Source organism: Vanessa atalanta, chromosome 12, assembly GCF_905147765.1.
Source record: "Vanessa atalanta chromosome 12, ilVanAtal1.2, whole genome shotgun sequence".
Taxonomy (NCBI): domain Eukaryota; kingdom Metazoa; phylum Arthropoda; class Insecta; order Lepidoptera; family Nymphalidae; genus Vanessa; species Vanessa atalanta.
This window is the reverse complement of record NC_061882.1, coordinates 4045426-4072293: the sequence shown is the minus strand read 5'-3', so window position 1 is coordinate 4072293 and position 26868 is coordinate 4045426. Positions and strand designations below refer to the sequence as shown.

Here is a 26868-nt window from a genome sequence, read left to right as displayed (position 1 = left end):
AATTATGAATAATAGTCACAGAGAAATATAATGTCCAGCAATTCACTTACACCAACAGACAACAAGTGTTGAGAAACAGTCTAACGTTTCGCTCTGTTGGATAAACGATTCAATGAACCCCAAAGCTTTGTTCTCGCACACAGCCCATGTGAATTGCCCAGTAAGAGGAACAACGGAAAAGATTTCCAGGCCAAATTAGCCGGGCTTTATTGTTCCGTCGTATGAAATCTTGTAAATTGACTAAAATCACTATGGAGAAACATTTACGTTTTATTCGAGAAACTCTTATGTGGATATACTATACACTCGAAATAGGAATCAGAAAATGTGGGTTTTAAGTATGACGAATTTCCATGCTATTCAGATGTTAAAAGTATAGCATAAACGTGGCGAATTAACCCCCAAGCCTTGGTGGCAAATTTAACTGTCACACGAAAAGTTTTCAACCAACTTATTTTTTTACGATGTTTTCTTTTATAGTATACTATGTATAATGTATATCCCATCTGCCGACGATCGTATTATTTTACAATGAAAGTGGGTTTGCGCATGCCTTCATCTTACGTGACTGGTAATTAATGAATTCTAGTTACCTTGATTCACTATATATTCAATCAATCGCATTCAAGTAATTTGGGAAAAGGTTAGGGAATAATAATAACTCAATATTAATTCAGGTGACGGTGACAATTATGTTTCTATTTAAGAGATAAATCAAGTCTTTCACTTGTTGGTAGGGTTTTGTGCAAGCCCATTTGGGAGGTACGATCCACTCATCAGATACTGAAGTACTCAGTGTTCCGGTTTGATGGTTGAGTGAACCAATGTAACTACACTTAGTAACAACTTAATTCCTAAGGCTAGGGTCGTATTGGCGATGTATAGAATAGTTAATATTTCTTACAGCGCCATTATCTATGGGCGGTGGTAACCATATGCGATCAGGTGAACCATTTACCATCCGTAATATATGTCATAAAAATTTACATCTTGTACATCATAAAAGAGACTAAAAACAAAAGCAACTGTAATTATTTGATTACTCACATTACACGGTATAACAAAATATACTGATGAGCAATAAGTTCAGAATGTAGATTCCAATGATAGGAATCGTCGAAAAAACAAAAGTCACCCTTTTTGTAATATGAAATAAATGTGGTAACCATATACAATAAATTTTTTATGTTCTCAACAAACATCAACAATCCTAGAATTTATTAATAGAACTGTAGTAGAAGTGTAGTCTACACTTGAGTATAATTATGTTATCCATGGCACTTTAAGTCCAATTACACACTATCAATTAGTTTTGTTAGTGGCTTTTCACAGCGGCTTCAGAAGCTAACATTACTCGTATTAATGATTACTTAATCATTATACTTCAACACATAATGATGAAGTAATTCAGAATATACAATTCGCCAGTGGAGAGGATGAAATACTAAAGCATCAATATAGATTTTTGAAAAATGTGATTTACTAACTTAATTTTAAACGTCATTTTCTAAAAGTAAAATTTTAGCGCTTCAGTCGTTTTTCCTTTCGATTCACGATATGTATAATAAAAATGGGATTAGTATGAGAGATACTTTCATAATTTTGGTAAGACTGTAAAGTATGAATAGCAAAAAAATATCCCAAAACTACTAGTGACTGCCACTATTCCATGCCCCGTTAAAATATTTTGAAGTGTTCTGATTTAGTTTACGTTTTAAACGGTGGAAGCAATCACTCAGAGAAATTATATAAAAATATATAGTTAAATCAACAGATTAAATAATTTTATCAATACTTTATTACTTTTATTACAAATCATGGCTGCAGACATGGAAAAGTTTGATCCTGAGGCCTTAACGCACATTATAGTTATATAAGTCATTTACTTAACGAATAGGACCTTTTTTTTTAAAATCTTGATACATACTTAAATTAAGTTCGCCTGGAGGCGAGGTATAAGAGTATTACTCTTTCATCATCATTAATACAAATTATTTTGTGTTCTATTCTGACCTAAATAAGAACTAAAGTAACGTGAATAGCAATTAGCACTTATCAAACTTTCAGGGTTATTCTGGCTAAGTAACTAAACAGAACATTTCACTTTAATTACTTGTAATACTTATTTGATGTCTAGCATATATTAACATAGAAATATATCAAAAGTTTAATAAAGGTCTTCTATTTTTAGTACGCACTGAATATATATTTATATATTTAAATTTGTATCTCCCGGATGAGAATGCTCAAAATTCTCTAACGATTGATGGTCCCAGTGATTGCGATGCAAAAAATGGTGATACGATACATTCATTCGATTCATCGAGATTCCTTGCGCCAAAAGGTTGCTAATGGTGCTACGCATTTTTATAGTTCCAATATTATTGACCTAATTTGTTTGGACCCAAACGTCTACTTGAAAGTATTTTAAATAGTTTAAAAAATTAAACTATTTAAAATACTTTCAAGTAGACGTTTGGGTCCGGTACGGATCTTGCGAGGCGTTGTGATGAAATTTCTTGAGATAGTTTCATCTGGTTTTGTATGCAAAATCTACTGTAGGCCCACTAGGTGAATTTGATCCTTATAGCGCTGTTATGAAAGTTTTGACATTATACCCTTCGCAATGACACTTATAAGTCTGCAGTTAACCCATCAAACCTACGGTACCGACAAGTTTGCTTGCACCAGAAACAATACAGTGATCTATACTATAATGAGATAATATTAATTTATAATATAACATATATACAATTTTGCTTTTAACTAAAAATATATATATATTTTAAGCACAAAAATAATCATTACAACTATTCGCCCAGTAGAGAGGAAAACATATTTTGTATTTGAATTTGTATTTGCATGTTTATTTCCTCTTCTATTTCCAAAAAATAAAAATCAGTTGTCAAGCTGAGAAGATAAAGGTACTGAATTGCTTTGTCTTTGTCTATTTATAAATGTATGTAGCTATGCGTAAACATAATCTCTAAATTAGATTATAGTTGTGTTCTATATATCTTAGCAATATGGCCAGTTTATTGTTCCTAAGACGTTTCGTCTTAAGCTTATCAAAGGCTATATCAAATAAACTTGGCTATTTCTGTCGTGTATTACAATGCATTAAGGTCGAATTTTGTTTGTAATTTAAGTTTGCTATTTTACATGAGGGATTATCTGAGGCAGTAAGTGCGAAACTACAAAATGTAATGTACCGTGTAATCGCTCCTAAATTATTTATGCTCGAGGGACGCTTATATTAACGTTGCCTTCTGATTTTCCTAAAGAACCGTTACTTCGGCTTGCTAATAGTATGTGTAGGTAGTAAAATTTTATTAAAGAAGTGAATTTTCGTGGAGAGAATACAATTTTGTTTATTAAAAAATATCTTATTCTGTACTGGAATTAATATGAACATAATCCCTTTTATATGTTAATATTCTTTTTAATTTTTATATATTTTTCTCTAAAACTAAAAATTTCAAAGGATTTCTTATTTCAAATTATAATCGTTTTATAATTTGAAATAAATATAAATTAATAAAATGAAATAAATAATTAAATATTCTTTTTTATTACATAATTTATTTCACTCTTATGTAATGTAAGATGTTAAAGTTACATAGATACTATATAAGTTACATAAACTATCGACGAGCAAGTCCTTTCCGATCTGCTTGCTCCTTTGGCTTTGCGTAGAGCTGTTGGATCTCTCTGTTCCGAGGAATTCTTTGTATTAATCCCAGCTGCTAAATTGCACCTTCAAACATCGCTAGACATCCGAAAATCCTCAACAACGTGATTACATTTTCGGCCTCGCACAACCACTCTGTGGCACCAGCTTTCACCGGTGATTTTTCCGAACCGATTTCTTAGTCTCTTTTTTGGGGTAATGTATACGTTTTTACAACAGGATCCCAACGTTTACAATTATTCAACTATAAAATTCAAAAGAATCGTTAAAGAGCGTTTGTGTGCTAAAGGACATTACAACACTAATGACTTTTTAGTTGACTGCACACCTTGGGAATTAAATGATCGTCTCCAGGCTTCAACAGGCGTAACATGGAAAAAAATATCCCGTTGAGTTTCTTTCACCGGTTCTTCTCAGGTCCGAGGTGTTAAATTCTGAACCGGTGGTAGATATTTGACTATCAATAAGCAAGTGTAAACACTTCTATATTGAATAAAGATTTTTGGCCTTGACTTCGAATTTGAAAGGCCGACAACACAGCCTGCAAGCCGCCCAGTGTTGCAGATGTCCATGGAAGGTGGTAGTCACTTTCTATCAGGTGAGCCTCCTGCTAATTTGCCACCTATTGCAAAATAATATCATTATAAGAATCCCATTTATAAATATGTAATATGTTCCCTTAAGAGCCGAGACGAACCTAGTTAAACTAGTAATATCTTTTCTAGGAAAATATAATGAATATTAAAACATCATGTAACCTTATAAGATTATTCATTAAACTAGCCAGGTAGGATTAGTGCAAGCTCGTCTGAGTAAGTACATTTTTTTTACTTTAAGAAATTTATATTAGAAATATCGGAATTCTACAGCCAAGGAGCAATTTTGTGTTTATTATTGTTGTGTTCCAGTTTGAAAAGTGAGTGAGAACCAATTTATCTACTGGTACGATAGAGACAGCATCTTAGTTCCCAAGGTTGGTGGCGCGAAGTGTTGTAAGGTATGGTTATAGTTTTTTACGTTGCCAATGTCTATGGGCAATGGTGACCACTAACCATCAGGTGGCATACATACTCGTGAGCCAACATAATTATTTGATTTAAAAAAAACACGTTAACAATAATGTCAAAACAAATGCTGTCATGTAAATAGCATTCTTTTGAATGTCAGTTGAAATTACTATTGTTTGTTCGTTCCTTTGTTAAAAGATTCCTTTGCTTTGATGTTTTATCATAAAAAAAACGTCTTAAATTTATTCGTCTCGGTATGTTGAAAGGAATGACATATCAAACAGGATGATCGAGTGAATAAGGACTTTGAAGGGTTCAAGGACATCAAAATAAAAAATCTGATTATCTAATAGTAAAAAAAGTGAAGTAGGCAGGATATCTTTTGAGGAGGTTTGAAACTTATCCCACAGTCGATCAGATTGGCCATCAAATGGGAAGTGGTCATGACTGCCCATAGACATTGGCATCGTAAACATTTTTTACATATTTATTGCGCCACTAACCTCAAAACTGAGAAATGACGTCCCTTGGGCCTGTAATTACACAAGATTACCCTTCATACCCAAACACAACAATGATAAATACAATATTGCTGATTGGCGTTAGAATTTCGGTATTTGTAATATACATTTCTTATAGTAATTAGATATATAATTATACATAAATAAGAATTTATGTGTAAAGATAATTTAATTTTTTCAGTAAATATTTTGATAGTATGCATAAATGGGGAACTATATATACATATATAACGATAAAGAGCCGATATGGCCCAGTGGTTAGAACGCGTGCATCTTAACCAATGATTAGGGAGTTCATACCTAGGTAAGCACCACTGAATTTTCATGTGTTTTCAACAGTTTTCTCTAGTTTTAGAGTTACAAATATTACAAAGCTATAATTATCAAATAGAATAGGGAGGGTAGGCCAAATTGTTTCTCACGCAGACAATTTTGCGTCGGCTGCTTAGAATGCTTTCAAGCAATTCTAAATCATATATTACTGCAAAATCTAATTTGAATTGGAGTAATCTTTTGCCGAACGTAATACTTGAGCTGCTTATTTATGTTATCCCTTTAAAAACTCCTTAAGATATTTAAACGTGAAGAGTTTCGGAAAATGTAGACGTACAAAACTCGGATCTATTATAACAATTTCAAAATAAGAGGTAAATTTGATTACTTTATATAAATATATTAAGTTTTTACTGGATATAAATAAACATAAATTGCGAAAAAATTCATTAAGGAATAAAGACATAAAATTTAAAGAGATTTTTTTCTTAGGATATGATTTCTGGGAATTATATTCCTTCGGGTTGTAAGCGGGTATGTATGTGAAGTGCAAATGTGTGTATTTGTCCAATTATCAGTTTAATATCATTTAGATGGAATATTTAGAACAAAACATTGAGATAATGTTATCATAAGTTGAAGATAGATATAAAACGTAACGAAATTTTGTGTTGCAACCCAAAAGCAAAATGCTTTAAGTATGTGTCCTGATTGATGGCGTAAAGCGCACGCAGATCCGTCAGCATAATAATTCGTGTGTGCGCCCACTCGCAGCCTGGACAGGTTCAAGCATTTCGAGTATTTGTTACGTGCACGGTGCATCACTCAGTTAGACCAATACCTGGATTTACTAAAATATGCAATGTATATTGTATTAATTTAGCTGACACTGGATAAATTATAATTCTCTCTGAATTTGTAGCAACTTCAGTCCTTGAAGTTAATGTTACGTTATAAAACGATTATCTGCAACTCTGGATTACGTTAACAAGTGATATCACGCCATACGAGAAGAATAACTATAACAACTATTTTTCATTTATTCGCAAGAATAAACTAAAATAATAGCTGACAATATACCGAGGCGTGGTTGTACATCGGAGTTTATTCAAGAGCTCAATATAAATCGGGGGTATTCGGAAAGCAAATTCTGAGAAAGCGAGATAAATCCGCGAGATTTCCAATAACAGCGACAAATAAACTCTCCTATAGAACGCATATAATGGAAAATTAGAAACATACAAAATAAATCACTATCGGCTATATGATGTAGTAATCGTTGTTTTATAGTTATTAAAATAAAATTGTCCTTAAATTTATAATGTAAATAATATTTATAAATTTTATACACGGACTTTCCAGAAACAAGAATGTTAGATTCGGTTTTTTAATCTTCCTATAGATAATTAACAAAATATATGAATAAATAAAACTTTATTTATCACTCCTACTTAAACGAACTTCAGAAAAATACAAAAATGGAATGATTCTGTAAAACTTTATAATTATTGGACTTGCTAATTAATATTATTTAAAATTAATACATTTTCAGGCTATTTTTGGCATTTCATACCGTACGTACGTACAGAAGAAGATAGTTTTTGTACCAATTGGATTGTCGCAGCTCTAAATACAGGAGTGTCTTTGCCAGAATACCAAGAAAAAGAAATCAAAGTTTTTAGGTCACTAACATCGGAAAAAACACTGACTATTTTATATATCTATCAAACTTTCATCTATTTGGCAACCGGTTGTAACTTACATGAAAAAACTTTAAGCATCTTTCCAATGTCTAATGGATTCTACACGACTGACATAATATTAATTTTTATTTTGTAAATGTATACAACGACCGAGGTTGAAAAAATATTTAGTAGAGTATATTTCAAAATCAAATCACGAGTATTATAACTCTATCAATGTCAATATCAAAAATATGTTTCACCAATCGGTAAATAAATCAAAATTTATATCCGGAACACTGATTTGTTAATAGCAAATTACCTAAAACATTCAACCAGATGTGGTTTCGAAAAATTGATTAATGTTACCGTTGTGATAGAATTATACTTTAAATATACCGCAGTTAATCGCTCGTAACCAAACAATTAAATTATAATTAAACTAATGAATTAGAAAGATTAGATATTTTGAATTTCAATTATCGTTTATTACTTAATAGTTTAATTTTTTTAGTAAAAATTGCTTCGATGGATGTTAGTGATACATCTATTATTTAAAGACGAGATGGCCAAGTGGCTTATAAACGTGAATCTAAGCCGAAGATGGAAGATTTAAACCACTGATACCGACGTGAGTTTTCATGTACTTAATTTGAGTTTATAATTCATCTCGTGCTCAGTAGAAACTCCAAGCCCTCTTCTCAGAAGTCTATGGAATATTTAGAAGCTGTTACTTTACTCTAGTAGTACTTGAAGTAAGTAAAAACATTATCTTTTGATAAAATCAAATAGTGTACTTCGTACTATTAATACTACTACTCTCTTATCTAACTTTATTTGATATATATTATACACCACGAGTGAATTATTTCATATGTACTTTAGTGTTACTCGGAACGATTTCATTATTTAAGTAAGATATCACAAGCATATCTGAATCGTTCCTTAACATTCTTATACGTTCTTGCCGGTTCTTCTCGGTAGAATCTATATTCCGAACCGGTGATAGCTTAACTTTAAATTGTTTGTTAAATGGCGATTCAAAAGTGCTTGTAAAAGCCTACTTGAATAAAGTATATTTTGATTTCGATTTTGATTTTTGACATAGTTAAACTTAGAGAACCAGTAAAAAACTCTTTTGAATGAATAAAACAAATGATGGTGTCAATGGGGCGGTAAATGAGACACGACTGGCTTGATTTGTTTTCCAACGCACGGCTGTTACAACACGGCCTGAGGATTTGATCTCATGGCCTTGGGTTCTACAATAACAAAAATCGGCTACTAGACAAACGAGATCATAAATGACAAATTTATGTTACTATAGTACTATGTCATATACTAAGATCCATCAAAATATTGACCTATCAGATAAATGATTATTATTTACAACATTTTTATTTTGAACGCACATTGGATACCTTCATCTGTTAAAAATGTTTCATTATATTATTACGTTTTTTTGTAAAATGAGCATATTTCAGTCCAATCTTATATTATACCACATAAATACATTATTTATGTGCAATATTGTACATCCTAAAAGCAATGTTACAAAATATCTATTTACGGTCACATCGTTGTATCCATTTAAGCGTGCTCGGAATTCGAGCGTCTCGTAAAGTTCGTATCCCCGAGGTATTTTAATAACATAACATTAAGCTACATTTCCATAAGACAAGATGCAAAATAACAATCGCGATGGGAACATCGAGTGAACAATTTGCAACAAAAGGGTCTTGTCTAGCGAATAGCGAGTGACGTCGCCAATCAATCTGATCCAGTACTAAATTATGAAGCGTGTAAATTTAACGAGACTTAAATTTATTTTCTGTTTTATGTGCTGTTTATTTCCAAGAATGAATAGCCTCCGACATTACCGAGGCTTTAAGAAGATGCGTCTTTCGTTATTTTTTTGTTTTGTTTGAAGTTGTATTTCGGAAGTATGTATATAATTTTGTATAATAATATTAATAATAATGGGCGTAGTTATTGTTTCGGAAGCTTTAAAAATATCAATTATTTATATTCACCAAACGAAATTTCGAATTTTATAAATGTCTGTAAGATCTTTGAATACGTACCACCTAATAATATAAGTAAAACATTCGTCATTCCTATCTATAATAGAATGAGTATGCACATTTTTTTTACAGTATTTGTATAATAAACAACGGAATCTTACAAACTCCAAACTATGTGCTAAACAAATTCAACACTAACCGGCTAAAACTAAAGCGTTACGTCGTAACGTCTTAATTCAGTTCCTTTCATAAGGTGTGATTTAGTATGAGCCCAGGAACACTATTTATCACTTCAACTTGCGTACAGGATCTACAGAACTCGGATAAACGGGAAGCGGGGAGGAGAATAGGGCAAGTTGAGACTGAGTTACGCCCCAATTAAAATGCACGGTATTATGCTTGTAACAAATTGCGCCTCGGCGCTTGCTTTGTTTAACGCTTTAGATGATTTTGGGCAAGCATTTGACTAATTCGATCATTTAAAGTCCCAGATGTTTTGCGGTTCGGTTAGATTGGATATATTTGTTTTGTCACGATTGTGATTGGTTAAAACTAATAACTGATCTTCTTTATGCCGATAATTGCTGTTGGAGAAAAATAATGTCCCATTACTTTTTTTATAATTACAAGTATCGATGGAATTTTTATTTTTCTTCGTCCCTATTGTCGTAACCATTATCTTTATTTTAGATTATAATATACAAAAAAGCGCTTTAGCATCTTAAGGAGGTACTATAAAGAGTTATGCGTTTCATATGTTATGTATACATTTTTATATTGCATTCACTATAAATTATTAATAGTAGCGAAGAATAATACTAGCCATGTTGTTTTAAATTCAGTTCATAAATATTTCTCATATAGACACGCAACAATGTCGAGTATTTTTATTACAGTCTTCTAAAAATGTTCTGTATTTCCCAGTTTCTTAAAACTGCATTGAAATGAGCTCAAATTCTTGAGAATATATATTGATCCTTATTGTTACGAAAATAAAGTCTATAATGTAAATAAATTTATTCTCAATATAGAGTAGAATTGAATATCATTGTATGTGTCATGTAGTAAAGTTGGAATTTTACGGTTTCCTTAATTTCTTATATTGAATTTAAACGAATTTTATTTAGAAAAATATGCATTAGAGTGAGATTTTCGATTAAATATGAACAATAAATTTTTAAAAATCCATTAAGAATAATACTATCAAATTAAAATGGGACCAATTAACAGCAATTACTCGATGGTGATGGTATGCCCTTAATAGTTTAAGAATTCGTCGAATTATCTTTTTATATTAACATACAATATTAATTTTGTTGATGTCCTAACCCGATAGATTAACGCGAAGGTTGAAATAAGAAAAATCATTACATATATCTATCTATAACTGTTACTTGTTTCGTGTGCGAACGTAAGAAACGAAGATCACGCACGTCGACGCATTACTACCTTCGTGCTCCATTTGTATTGATATCGCGACCCCAAAATACCATGTTTCATATTTTTCATTTATTATATATTTAGTATGTTTCTTCTTATTTTAAATTCATATCGAGCACAAGATATTACACATATTGAGTTTTTTTTTTTAAGTATGCAGGAGGACTGGCAAATGGGTCACCTGATGGGGATAGATCACCACTGTACTGGTAGTGTAAGAAATATTAATCATTCCTCATATAACCAATGCGTCAATAACTTTGGAAACTAACATGTTCTAAGATGGTGTTATGTTAGATGATGTATTATGTTCCTTGTGCCTATAATTACACTGGCTGACTCAACCTTCAAACCGGAACACAACAATAAATACTGATATTTGTGGGTGGAACCTATCCAGACGGGACTTGCACAAAGCTCTACCGTCAAGTAAGTGGAGTGGAATTATTCTACTCATCTTTAATATACTTAAATGTACTATATATACAATTCGATATTGTATTTGACAGACTAGCACTGATAACCTAAAATCTAAAGTTAAATTTGTAGTAGGCATACCTTTGATAATGAAAAGTCGAGGTGCTTTAATAGTGCTAGATAAATTTAAATTTTTTAATGATTTTAAATCCATATATATGATATAATACAATCATCCGAATGAACAATATTTTAAGCGGACAATTTTGAAGATCATATCTTTAGCTTAAATACTGTACCTAAGTATTCATAGTTATATGTTTATGTAGCTGTATACTAAGTAAGTTGTGCTAACTTATCTCAAGTTTAGTAGAACATTATAACTAAATTGTAGAAGTGGCGGTTCTCAGTTAGTGTCCTGAATCTATATAGGAAGCATTAACTGGTGTAGATAAATACACATAATATTATGACAGTACAGAATGATTGAAGATTGGAATTCGCTTCGACATGGTTTGCTAGCAGATTTATATTTACCAAAAGTGCTAAATCAGGACGCGTTCAGTGGTTAGAACGCGTGCATCTTAGCCGATGATTTCGGGTTCAAACCCAAGCAGGCACCACTGAATTTTCATGTGCTTAATTTGTGTTAATAATTCATCCCGTGCTCGGCGGTGAAGGAAAACATCGTGAGGAAACCTGCATGTGTCTAATTTCAACGAAATTCTGCCACATGTGTATTCCGCCAACCCGCATTGGAGGAGCGTGGTGGAATATGTTCCAAACCTTCTCCTCAAAGGGAGAGGAGACCTTTAGCCCAGCAGTGTGAAAATTTATAGGCCAGCAGTGTGACAATATGACACAATGTCTTTGTATGATTGCTGAAAAAATGCACTGAATATTACTAATCAATGTAATCAACGACACATATTTGTATAGGACAAAAATAAACAGTGGTTTCATTATTGGTGTTAATTGGATTGCTTGGACCAATGGAAACTAAATCAAGATATGGAACTGCTCCTTATTATTTCCTATTAACAAATTATACTCAGATTTAATGTGAAGCATCTTTCAGCCGTTTGAAACTTTTTCAAAAGGCAGCTAAAATGAATCAGATTTTAGATAAGAATAATGATTCTGCAACGAATTCTCGTAATGTTTTAATAATATATGGATCCAACAGTGTCTAAAACAAATTAAATCAATAAAATGTTATTTATATATAAGACGTTACAACATCACTTTTTTTTAATACTTTTATTTTTATATAAGCTTTTGATTGTGAAAAAAATCTTTGTATTTTACTTTATTTACTGGTTTTGCTAGCGAATAACATCATCACAGTATAAACATTTCTGATGTCATATACAGGATGGTCTGCAAACAATTACTTCCCACTTCCGTATCTCCTTCCTGTTGTATCTTGACCGCAATTGCATTAACCTATAAATTAATTCGTTTTCCGTTTCACTGTAATGAGTTAAATACATTGCTTAATTTCGTTTCGTCCAAGAAAGGTTTTAACATTAAGGTACTTTTAATGAAAAGTTATAAATGTATTCAATTTGGGAAAACATAACGTTATGACATATTATTTCGACATGAATTGAATTTACAAGTTGATCAAATTTATACCAAACAAAAAGCATTTTCGTTACGCTGTAAAATAGATGTTGACAAGATTATCACTAATGTATTTGAAAAAACCTCTAAAATAAATATTTCACACACAGTACCCACACATGCATTGTTTAAACCTGTTTTATTTTTAACACAATCTCATTTCCACGGTTGAACGCATCTGACTGAAATATTTTCGCGCGTGACTAACCACGTGGGATGGTTTTTTACCGGTTTGCTACGTGATTCGGTTAAACTAGATGGATTCCTTTATATTAAGATAGTAATCATTTTCTGAAGTTGTTAAAAGAAGTTAAGATATAAAACTAGAGTTGTAAAGCCATTTTTTTTCTAAACAATTCGTGTAAAATTTACTATAACAAAATATCAAGGTTAAATAAACACGATCGGATTATGAACGCAATTATCTAACCTCTAGGGATATGCTATATGATTATATACTGTAAGCAGTACCTAACTTTAGGAATCATAATTAAATAAGACCCACTCGTCAAACATAGTACTATTTACTTAAGCAAAACTTTCGCTCTTGTATCCATCAAACTCAATACTTTTCAGCGAGAATCTAAGAATTTAGCCACGTGTCTCATCAAATGCGTGTACAACACAGCCTAATGACGCGGGTAATAGAATTTCGTCCCTCCCAAACCGTAGCACGACAAAAAGGGATCAGTCTCCAATTACCCATTCGCTATCTGTCCGGGACAAAAAGGGACGGGACAAAAAGTCCCGCGATAATAGTCCTCACACTATGGATGGCGTGACGTTTTAGATTTAAAGGCCATTGAGATCCGGAGATTAGAATAGAGAAATAGTGGTTGAACTAGATATGTTGAGGTACTTTGTATACGAATTTAAAATTGGTATACATATGAAATAACCGTTACATATATACAAAAAAATCTGAAACATACCATTAAAGACATAATCCATAATTATAAATGCTTTACATAAAATTTACAACTTCCAATTACTTATTAATGCACATTTCAAGCATTTTCCATATTCTTGATTTTTAACTGCTGTCCGAGGAATGCCCAAGATCATGAATCGTTAAGATACGACATTTTCTTAGGAAATGTTACGTCACTAACTCGGCCCTTAATGGCTCCTACCGTTACATTCTCGTTTAGTTCCTTTACGACCACTTTGACGGTATCGACTGATATCGATTTCGAATTATTTTTAAATTAACTTACTCAATGCAATGGAGTAATGACAAGATTTATAGCGATTGAAAGTAAATTATGTTAAAATTCAATTTAATAATTCTACAAAAAAAAATGATGAAAATCTATTGATCTAAGCATTTTAAAGATAGTTTCTTCTTAACGCTTTAAATATTGCGCAACGTAATGATAACAATTTTCCGTGTTTTTGAGTAACTAATTTACCTTCTTTCCAATTTCTTAGACTAATTTACATTAGAGTAATAGTCCGCTAATGTCCTACTCCTCAGCAAAGAGGACTTTTTTCAACTATGAGGTTCCAATGAATACCTTCATTGGAACCACAGAATCTTCCTAATGAGGAAGCTTAGTTCAATACATTGAAAACATGTTTACTATCTACATACTTGATGCTTACATTAGATGCTAGGTGACCTTGTTTGACAATATTTTTTTAGAGGTGATCCGCAAAGTTATCAGCCGAATTAATTTTTAATAACACTCCATAAGTTTAATATAATCTCTTCTGGACCTTCTTACTGATGAGTTAAAAAATATATATGTATATTCATAGTTATCCCAATTAAAGTGAATACTTGGAACTTTTAGTATAAAAATTTGAAAATTCATAATGTTTAAATTAAAAGTTCAAAACTAAATAATCAAAAGAAAACACAAGATATAACACTAATGTTACACAATACGTCAGTTGTACATATCTACAGATATACTGCTATTAAGCATGTGACACACACGCGAACACCTTACACCCACCCAAAAGATGTCTAACGCGCACAGCACTCGGCCGCTGCGCATGCGCCTGTTATGAGCATGTTGGTGATGCGATTTTCTCCTACCAAAAGGGGCTAAAAACTTTTTCATCAAAAATTCAAAAAATAACAAGTAAGTTCTGAAAACTCTTATAATATATTGATATAGATCAGTTTCACCTAATGTTATTAAGTTTAACAAGAAAAGCATTAACTTACATAATAGATTTTAGATAATTTTAATAAAGAATGCTCAGTAAACCAACGAAAACAGCCCATTATTTAAGAATTATTATCAAAGGTGAAAGCCTCGTTTTTCGAATATCCCCAAAATGGAAAATTCGAGAACAAGCACTCAACGTACTAATGGTGTCGCTTGAAAGGAACGAAAATAATAAATTATTGACATTAGATTCCTTTCCCCGCTCGATATATAAGCAATAGTGACAAACATCGTCGTTACGTGCATACTTTTAGGATTTTGTTCCGATCTAATCCTAATGTTTCATATTATCACTAGACCCTCTTAGCTCATGGATAAAAGTACGATGAAAACTTACGTTGATAAGTATTATTACTAAACATCTCTTTAATGTTTGTTGTTATTTCACTTGGAAATGATTATTATGCTATAAAATTTGTTTCTAATTTTATCCAGGAATGGCCAAGTTATGAATGGATTGGTGTTCGCACCTTTCTCGGTAGGGATTACCGATCAATACTCGTGAAAAGAGAAACTACTGATATATCGGTTATATTGTACTGAAAACGTGTTTTTATAGAATTATGAGCTTATGTGCGTAATTTACTGCGATTTAAGTCACTGGACATAAAAATTCATTTTTTTAACTATTATCTATACATATAATAAAATTGAAGTGTCTGTTTGTAATATAAAAAAAAAAAACATTTTTACTAAATGCATATGTATGTATACACGGTGCATATACCAAAATAACATTTTTTACAATTTTTGTCTGTCTGTCTGTCTGTTTATTCCGGCTAATCTCTGGAACGGCTGAACCAATTTCGACGGAACTTTCACTGTCAGATAGCTATGTCAGTCAGATATGTAATAAGGAGTAACTTAGGCTACTTTTATTTAAGAATTATATATAGAATAAAAATAAAATCACGCTACAATATCCAAATAACTGAAGTTCAAACAACGTGCACGAAGTCGAGGGCACAGCTAGTTATAAAAAAAAAAAGTCACAATTTGTAACACATGTATTCACAAGGGATAAAAAATTGAAGTACTTTCGATTGACCTTATCAATGCACATAATATATTTATTTACTCTCTTTATACGATGGGATTGCATTTCAACACTACAAGAGAGAAAGCAGCTGCGAAATGGGTTTTATGTGCTTTCCGAGGAACTCTAACCTCCCTAACTCCGGCTATAATTGAAAGGCAAGACCTACTTAGACAAAAATCTGTCAGTACAGTACAGGTTTTATCACTATAACGTGTAAATTATGACTATGACAACTCTACCTTGTATTCAAACATGTACAAATTCATAAAATTGTTATTATATTTCATTTCATTACTTATATGAATAATCCCTCTTTTATATAGTCAAGCATGTATCAGATAATTATAATATTATAATATGTGTGGGAAGTTGTAATACGTGTATTTGTTATTTTTAATCTATATCGCATCGAATATAGCAGTAGGGCATTTGATCGAAATATGAAAATAGGGATAAAGCTTTTTGTAACGGTCAATGAAACGGAAAGAGATGGTGGACGTGTGAAATGGAATCGGTGGCTCGTGATTCATTCGAAATTTCACATTTTCGATTTATTCCGACGTAAATGTTTGATGATGTTTTTAATCTTTGAAAATAAAAATATACATTTCGTCTGCAATACCTATAATAAGATAGATTGTAAAATAATTTTTTTTTGTTGTAACAGCCTATTATTATTTCCAAAGCTAAATGTTCTGGTATTATAATAATGTGATTGTATTTTGAATACGTATATTGCGAACCATACGAAGACGTCTACTAAAACTAGAAGATGAGTTTGTGGAATCCTTTTATTAATTTTAATAATCATAGTTAACAACAAATTCATCAAGTAATAAAAATAAAATTCAAATATAAATAATGTCTCATATACGTACCGTCTATGACATTTATTCATAGGTATAATTATGCTAATTGTCATACGGAATCCCTAAATAGTACGAGCGAACACAACATGATTAAGACAACACGTTGGAGCGTAGTTAACTATACTTTAAATAACAAACAAGAAACATTACTAGATACGATCTGTACGTGAAACGCAAAACTTCCCACTCGACTTCGAAACTGTGTTTAAAACTGTTCAGTAGCACTATTGGCGTAAACAATACTATGTACCTCCTTCCTAACGATATCTTCAGGTGAGGCGAGGCTAACGGGACAAACACAGTAACTACAGCAGTTCCGACAAAGGGGGCTACGTATGAGATAACGAGGGAGAAGTAGCGGCCTCATTAAAGAGCCTTGAGGCACTCCACTGTTTAATGAACACGAGACGGCTCTTAGTACGTCCGCAATTATAATAAGTGTACAATTTTATGTTTTCTGTTTTTAAAAGGTTTTGCATTTGTTTGCCTATGCTATTGTGATGACATTTTTTGGATTTCTATACCGATCAAATTATTTTCACTGTAAGAGGCAGCGCGCGTCACGTCCATTTAGAATAGTCACCAGTGATTGTGAAATTATTCGAACAGGCAAAGCATCGCTATGTTTAACATTTTAAGTTTTTTTTTTTTATTTAATTCCGTAATGGAATATGTTTTTGAGACAAAAACTAGATAATTAATTATATTTACACATAATGTAGGGCTGCTTTAGGTATTTTTTATAAATCCCATACGCTTTACTTTTATTTTGATAAAATGTTTTTGGCGCTTACAACATTTTCTTTCTATAAAAATATAATAAATGTTAGTTATAATCAAAGACCGAATGAAAAAATATTCTTTTATGGTTACTAGTTGATGACGAGTTGAAGTTTTAAGGTAGGTACAGCAGATGGATTATTTGACTATCTACCTTCCTATTTTAAATAAAAAACTGCTTAAAATATCAAATATTTTGCAAACACAATCCAAGATAAAATGATATCGAAACATAATGGAACATTGGAAAATTTTCCGACTACAGTGTAGCTTTAACGGGATAACAAATTCGACTGATGTCAGTAACTTTTATTATTATTCATAGATGCTGATGTGTTAGGCGTTGGTGAATAATAACAAAACTGTAAGAAAGGCATATCGCATATACTTCCATACTTAGTTTCTGAAGACACAAATTATAAGTATAATTCTCATTAATTCCAATATACGATAAGGTAAAGATATTCTAAACAATCCTTTCAATGTCGTCGGAAACAAGATATGCGTAAATCAACTATATACTCTACACTGTGGGAAATGTAAATGTCATAAAGTCCATATTCCCAGAACCTATTTAAATAACTTTGATCCTAACTTTGATCAGAAATCATTCGAATGAATCCTAAATTAATTTGTATTCGTAATTGCTTTTATCCCACAGAGTATATAAAAAAATATTAATCAATTAAAACTAAAAACAGCACATGTCCAATCTTTAGTTCCTAACTAAAATCACATATTCACGCATCAGTTAATCCGAACCGTAGTTCGATTCACTTAGGAGTCGATTTAATTACTCTTCAATCTAATAGCGGGAACACTTTATGTACAAATGGAACGGATTGTAATGGCGGTTAGGATTGAGAGGTTGTACGAAGACAGCGCTGATGACTGATGTCGATAGGAAAATTACCAAAACGTGTCTAACAGACCTTACACTTGACAATACGATTATATAACGCCGCATCTTAAAAAGTATATTTTTTTATGTATCAGAATATAAACAATATTTATTTTTGAATTGCGAAAATTAAAGTGATATACTGAAACATCGTCAAAAAATAACGATACTTTTCGTTTACAGTACATTAATTTTGATTTTCTATTCCAATATGCTATTTATCAATGAATAAATCGTTATCTACAACAACAAATAGATATTGAAATAAAACTAGTTTTTAACGGATTTAATCGCGTATATTAATTATTTTAATATCCCGACGTTTCGAGCACTTTGCAGTGTTCGTGGTCACGGGCAGACTAAGGTGACATTTGTCTGTTCGAATTAAAAAGAAATATTATTTACAACTACCGCCAACGATTTCTTAATTGGTATCTTGAGTAGCGTTCCGGTTGCACGCAGAAGGCACTAACTGTATCTTTAGGTCTTGCAGTCTGTTGGATTTGGGATTTTAAATTTTTAATAAGTGGATCCCAAGTGTTAGAAAGTCTCCAACCATCTTCTCTATTGAAGTTCGGATGTTTTTGAATTTCAATAGCCTCGCGTATCATTCTAGGAATGAATCTGTGTTCTCTAGCGAGGATCTGTGGTTTATCAAATCGAATAAAATGGTTAGGTTTATCCAGAGCATGTTCACAGACTGCAGACTTTGAAGAACGCCTATTTTTGACATCTCCTATATGTTCCTTGACCCTAGTACCGATACTTCTCTTTGTTTGGCCTATGTAAGATAAACCACACTCACATTCGAGTTTATATACTCCCGCAGTTTGTAAAGGGATATTACTCTTGATAGGTCTCAAGAACTAATAGATAGAAGAAACAAATAGATATTCAAGTTATGTAATTTCACAGGTAACCGATGGGTTAAATTGTTAACAATTTTTATCTATGTAAATTTTGTTTGGGGCAGAACAAATATTAATGTAGACAATACAAATATCAATACAATTGCAAGGAGATTGTGAACGGAATAACCAATTTTAACATATATATATATATCTATATAAATTCATTTGAGTTCGTCCCTGTTGAACCCCTCCGTAACTAATCAATATTCGGTACATGGGTCATTAAATTAACGCAGGCCATCAAATCTTAATAACGCCGTAGTCGTTAAATGTTTGTATTTTTATTTTTGCATAAAACGGAACTCAATTAGAACATCCTCGTAGGGAGGTTTTATTGGGATTTCATGGTGTTTTTATTTTAATTAATCATACTTCAAGAATTTTTTATGTTCAAAAACGGTTTGTATTTTTAGAAGCATTATATTTTTTAAAAGCTAGAGTGATGAGGAATTTCATCTCGAGGAAACCAGCATATGATGAGTAGAATTATGCTACATGTGTAATTTTTAAAAAGCAACTAATAATTATAGAAGCACCGTTAGTTAAAATAAGCTACAAGCTTTCTACTTAAGGATACCAATTATTACCAATTATTTTATCACTGCGATGTTTGAAATTTTCATTAAATATTCCATTTCATTTATCTTCTAGTAGAATTGTAAATAGAATGATAAAAAAAAACCATTGATTCCTAATACCACCACCACCACCACCCCACTACCACTTACCACTAGATGTGTTTGAAATTACGTATTAAAGATAATTTGTTCTTGAAATCGAAATTATATTATATCAACCAGTTATTTTTATATTATAATTATATTCAAGTTTTCTCTGATAAACTTAATAAACTATAAAATAAGATATTACTTATAGATTATGATATTATAAAAAATACAAAACCTGTTATTGACGTAGTTAAATAAAAAGACCGCATTTCAATTAACGCGTATAAAATAGGAGTTTTAAAAGTTGAAGTTAAATATAAACAGAACAAAGTGCAGTACCAAGTCGTGAAGAGCTTGCATGATTAAGAGGCAGTAAAGCATTTCCCGACGACTTAACTTGACGCCACTCGGCTTGTTTAGCTCTACACTTTACAATGAAACACTTACCTATTTAGCAGAGAGAATAAACACACTGTTATAACAATGATGCGAAAAGTTTTATATTATCGTCATTATGACGTATTTTAACTTGGATTAATAATTTTGAAATTTGACGTGGCTGTTTTTTTATGTGACGTTTTATTTCTTGGTTTATTCCATTGCTCGTATAATTATATAAATCATTTTGTTTTTCCGTCGGTTAATTACTTGTGAAGTCAACTATAGAAGGTTTCGTAAACTATTTTTGTTAATAGTTTAAGTGTAATTACATTTCGGTACCCTTTGTTTTGTACGCTTTCCATGTCGTTATGTAAAACTTATTTAATTAAACTTACTCAATCGATTTTTTTCCATACAGTATTAATAGCTGCCTTCATTTTTTACGACATACATTAAACACATTGTGTTTTCTCATGTATCAAAGGATTAACCGAATTATGTTATTTATTTCGGATGAAGTAGTTTATTTAATTTAGAAAAAGACACGTATTTATTTTGTTTTAGTGACTTTCGTCAAATGTGTAAATATTTTGGATTTGCTCTTTATCTTGACGATTATTTTAAATAACCTGCACACATACAGATCATCCATTATGATAATAATAGTAGTTTTATATACGTAAATACCTCTATCCAATCGGCTTTGACCACCAATACTCACAAACTAACTGTTTGAAATGCAATTAATCTGTGAGAATCCCTTCGCAACACAACGCCTGCGTCTAATTGCCACTAGTCTAGTTAAATTTTAGCCAGATAAGGACTTATCGCACGAAAGATCCATTGGGTGATTAAGGAAAGTCCTATCTCTAACCCAATTACGGCACAAACTTTAGTTTTCAATTACTACTCTTGGTCTATGGAACTTGATTACATTCTTGTCCACTGTTAAAATTATCTTAATTAGAAAATTTGACTTAATTAACATTTGGTCTTTTACAGAAAGGGTTTGATCTTTTGTACATTTGACCTTAACGTCCTTAAATAAAGTTCCATTTGAATTCGGTGTTATGTATTATACTATATTTACAGTTTAACACTTAAAATACTAAGTTGATATATATGTATGTACATATATATAATGGCTATTTCCTGAAACAAGAAATAATACTTAAAGTATTTATTTAATATTTTATTAAACATAATATCTCAGAGTAATCATATTTGTATCTTGTAACAAATAGGAATATACCACAATCCGATTACAAGTAAATTAGAGACCAAAGGTCGTTTTATCAGCAAAGTAAATAGGTCGCGGCATTTCTCAAGGGAAAGTAATTAATTTCATTAATTTATCTCTGGAGAACCAAATTCTTTTTCAACGAGAATCTAATCTACTGTATCTTCGTTGTGATCTTTCAAATTAAATGAAGGAGCGTCAGAATGAACATCTGCTGAATTTCTGTTAAAATTCTGTAGCTACTTCATCTTTATCGGGTACAATAGTGACTGTGTATTCGGAATCTCCCAGGAGGGCACGTTTGACAAATAAAGGTATCGTGAAACGAATTTGGAAAGCAAAAAAATATTGCGGAAAGAGACCTTGCGACCTGCCACGGAGTTCGCCTCGACCAAAAAAGGCTGAGCTTCCCTGCCTTTCATTTAACTAAGACAGATGGTGCAATCTGGTGTGATCGAAAGGATCCGAAAGGTCTCACTTCTCTGGCAACGATATGCCTACTGCAATAAAGCAAATTGCGAGCATTTGCTATTCGAGTTCAGAGGAATGACGATTTTTATAGCATCGATAATGTTATGGGCAGGTAATGTTCTATTTTGTACGTGCGAATCTTCAGATTATTGTTTTACGATGTATTTAATAGAGTTGGTTATTTGTATTGTTATGGTCTTATTTTTTTGAAGAATTATATGACATATAAATGTGCATATTCAGATTAACCTCGTCTATCTTTTTTATTATGCACAGGCCTTCGAAAGATACCTGGCTCACTATAAGGAATCCGCAGTATATGGGATTTTGTCCTACTACACGTCACCGTATTTGGAACAGCAAGTATAGAATCAATGTAGACATAAGGAATCCTGGGTCCTTCCTGTGCGGTGTTCTGCGTGCATTCAGCAAAACTCTTCTTGAGGCTAGGGTGAAACCCGTCTCGTACTTGACCGCCCTCACTGAGAGAGTAGTCCTCACCCAGGGAAAAACTTATCTCGATTCAAACCTTCTCGGCAGTGTTCTCCGCATAGCATATAAAATCGCGAATCTTTCGAGTCTATCACTTAAAGATGTATGTCATAAATGATTAAAACAATTGTAACTTATAAAAATGTTGTATGAATACATGATATACTATAAAATCTCAATGATTTTATGAGTAAAAGGAAATGTAAATCAAACGATTCCAATATTATTAGTGACAAAAACAATTCGTAACGTATTGCCAATCTTAAGATTAGCGTTTCTGGAACTCCAAATACCAGAGGTCGACTGTAAATCCGTTGACCCACTTCGAACGACGTATTTGGCACACTCCGATATTAATCCGCCATGGAAAATACACTAAATGTATTAAATTCTGTGACGCGGCACTCAATAAGCTGTGGTGTTGAAATGATATTTTGAGGAGTAGCGCCGAACGACCTCCCAATATAATGGAATTTCATAATGTTTTGTAAAAGCGGTAAAATATTTTCGTTCTGAATGTAACCTTTTAATAAAATGGTTCGGGGCTTTTAAAAATCGACGGAGATAGCAAACTATTGTTGCATGTAATACTTTCGAGCTTCGACGTACACTATCCGATGAAATACTTTTCAAACAGCAGTTTTGCAGCGGAAAATCCTTAGATGTAAAAGTCGCGGAGTATATTTACTAACGATGACCAGTGACTTCGCGTTTGTAAATTGTATAATAATAACTTAAAAAATATCTTTCTTGAATTGGTCTTTTTTATAGTAAATTATTTAAGAAATATTCCACAGCAAAATATAATATGATCGTTTTGATTCCAAAAAAGGTACACAAATATCCATTGATTTAAAGTTTACCATAAATTTGCAATAGAAATAAAATCTGACCCTACATATTCCATTTTGTAAATTAAGGAATATGTATGTGTCAAAATTAAAAATAGCTACTGTGCAAAGCATGACCTCGTAGAATGGTGGATAGAATGCTAGAAGCTTTTCTCGTTGAATCGCAATTCCGATCCTCTCGACGAAAAATCAACCAGCTCTCCAACAGAACCTGTTACCAATAGAGCCAATAAAATGGCGTGTAATATGTTTCTAATGTTTTGTGAACTATATGACTCCAAGTTTTTCAACCAGGGGATATAAATTGGAATAAGAGACGAATATATGCGTCGTTCAGAAGAAATTAAAGTAAATTTTTACATTATACATACAACATACAATATATATGATTTGGTTTTCATCATCGCTTAAATTTACGTCATTTTCGTATTTTCGAAACATCAAAACAAATCATAAGTAAAGTGAACTTCACTTTTTCTTGTCCTATATTCAAAACTTTAAGTGCATTGTAGCTGACTACAACTTTGTTCACTTTATAATGCAAAAAAGACTGAAATAAGTCTGCTGAAGTTTCGCGCTCACGAAGTTGGATAGCCACTAATTTTCCCCCGTGGCTTATAATGTATTTACTCTTAAGCCGCAGAACAGCGCGCCGGGTTATTGAGATTCTGTTTAAGCGGTTATAGAATTAAAACTTTATTACTAGATCTTTTCTATTCTCTGGATGAAAGCAGAGAACATAAGACCTCTGACGTTTTATTTTCTTGTTTGTTCGAAGTGCATTTGATAACAAATATTTTTTATTGAGTTACCATTTGGAATATTTTATTTGAATTAATTAACGTAAGATTTATTATATATTTCAATATATTATTTTTGCATAGTCTATATACATTAAGCGAAATCTTGGCTAACAACACTTTAGTCATCTACCATTCTATATAACATAAAAATAAAGGAAACTTTTTGAACCAACGTGTGTATAGTAACCAATAAATAATGTCGCAATTTCGGTTTTACATGCCAAATTTATCAAGTATTATATTCTTATAAATGACTTTTGTTTCAGATAAAATACATCACAATCAGAGATGTGAGCCAGTCCTAGTTGCGGTTGACAATGATAAAACCTAGAATATGGTCGAGAGGAGGCACGGGATGAGAGAGTACGATTGAGCGGTAAAATGACTACTAAAATGCTTCTATCGTTGTTTCTACACTGCTTTTATGTAACCACCGCTTCGATGCCTGGAGGTAAGTTTAGTTTAAAGCATAAAATACACTATTCTCTATTTAGCATTTTATATAAAAGTTCAACACAAAGACATATCTAGAAAAAAATGTTTTTTAGTGTATCCAACTTTTAACTCAAACAAAGTATATTCCGATAATATTATAGTAATATATTCTGTGAGAAAGTAGTTTATTTCACATCGCTATTCCAATGCGGTTTGGTGGCTACGTAAAAGTACTACATCGGACACGTGTATTTTCAGAGCCTTGCACGAGACAAATTATTAACAAATTAAGCATAAGAAAAATTCAAATTCCACTTACTCAACTCATTCACGAATTCAGTTTCATATTATCGTCCTATTAAATAACTATTCCAAAAAAATCACAAGACCCTGATTGTATTAATAAATATATATTAACGTTTGATTCATTAACGGTCTGTTATATATTTAAAATGATAGTTGCTTGCTGATTTTATTGATTAGTTGTTATTTTATTGCTTCATTTTCAGTACGAATATTTAAATCCAAGAGAAACTTTTCGACTTTTCGCCACAATTGCAAAGAGTTGATCTACCGTATCAAATAATTGGACTCAGGGGTGTAATACATTCAGTATAAATGTAAAGAGACGGTAAATGCAATATATCATTGCTATCGAAAAGGAGCTCCGCACACGAAGGGTTGTAAGAAAATAGCTCCTTAGAATAAAAACCTACATTCATTTAAAGTAACATACATAATACATTTCACTACGAACAATTCCTCATTCTGAATCACGTTTAAATATTCCCTCTAAAGCCCGCAGGAACGGAGATGTGAGATACCTACGAGAGTATCTGAAGCACCATCTAACAAAAGTTACTCGCTACAGATTTAATATATAATGTCGCTTACACACAGCGCTTTATTGTGTTCAATTCTTTATAACGGACTCCAGCGGAGAAAGGCAACGTGATTACGTTGTAATATTAACATGAAACAATTTTGTCAAAATATTTCGTGTCTTTACGTAGTCCCTTTTTTATTATACAGCTAGGCGGACGAACGAATAGGCCACCTGATGGTAAGTGGTCACTACCGCCCATAAAAATTGGAACTGTATACATTTTTTCTTTACAGGGCTAATGTGCCACTAATCTTGGGAACTAAGATTTTATGTCCCTTGTACCTGTACTAAGTATGGCTGTTTGGTATGAGTGGGTGGTATCTTCTCAGACGAGCTTGCACAAAACCCTACCTATCGAGTCTCTAAGTCAAATACAAAATCGTATTATGAATATCAAAAATAGTGTACATAAGGTGATATTTAATTTAGCAGCTTAGTATTAAGTAAATTAGGTTCCTGTGTAAGGTTAAAATTTAATGATAACTTATGTTAGATTGAAAGTGCATTGATTGTAATGGAATATTCTTTAATTCTAAATCTAAAGTAAGTTTCTATATCTATGAAGAATAACATAAAGAACACTTGAACGTGTGGAGAGAGCATTACTTATGTAAATATAATAGCGGGATGGTGACATAGTGGTGTGTACTCAGCATCATATGAAGGGCGAATCACAGATGGATATAATGTGACTGAGTCAAATGTCTGGTCTTAGTGGGATCGGAGTGAATCATAGCTTCGTGTCATACGGAAAAGAGTAAAAATATTTCTCGTACTCATTTCTCACACAAATGTCACTATATATTCTGCCAAAAGAAATTTATTTAGAGTGTATACTTTTTTGGTGAATTCAGGACAAAATAAAAAATATATCTAAATAAATATTTAAATTATTTTTTCCAAGAAGAACATAATCGAATATGTATAAGGTTATATTGATTGAGCTTAAGGAGATTTTTTTCATAATCATTCAACGAATAAAAGTATAGTTGATAGAATAGGTAGTTGCTAACCACTGATCGGAGATTTAAATCCAAGTTTACAAATTCTTTTATTTTTGGAGGTAAAGCGTACTTGTGTCTAAAAATGTCAACCACATTTATGTACCAACCCGAAGTATATCAGCATGATCTCTACATACCCTTATAAATTACTCAGCTATTGAACATTTTACGAACTATTAATGTAGTATCGGTATGACAGGCGAAAATAATAGTTTGATTTTCATAAAATATGTCACGATGTACTCGTAGTTTGTATCCCGGAAAGGTTTTCTACGT

At 32.0% G+C, this 26868-nt stretch overlaps 1 protein-coding gene across 2 annotated transcripts in view; it reads left to right on the top strand.

Annotated features, from left to right (window-relative positions):
• Nucleotides 1-26868, top strand: part of LOC125067783 (T-lymphocyte activation antigen CD86-like) — a 231200-nt gene that overhangs the window by 82276 nt on the left and 122056 nt on the right. For both annotated transcript variants that reach the window (XM_047676546.1, XM_047676545.1), the window contains exon 3: nt 24534-24718. In XM_047676546.1, the coding sequence (XP_047532502.1) occupies nt 24649-24718 (70 nt within the window). In that variant the 5' untranslated portion in view covers nt 24534-24648. The remainder of the gene's footprint in view (nt 1-24533; nt 24719-26868) is intronic.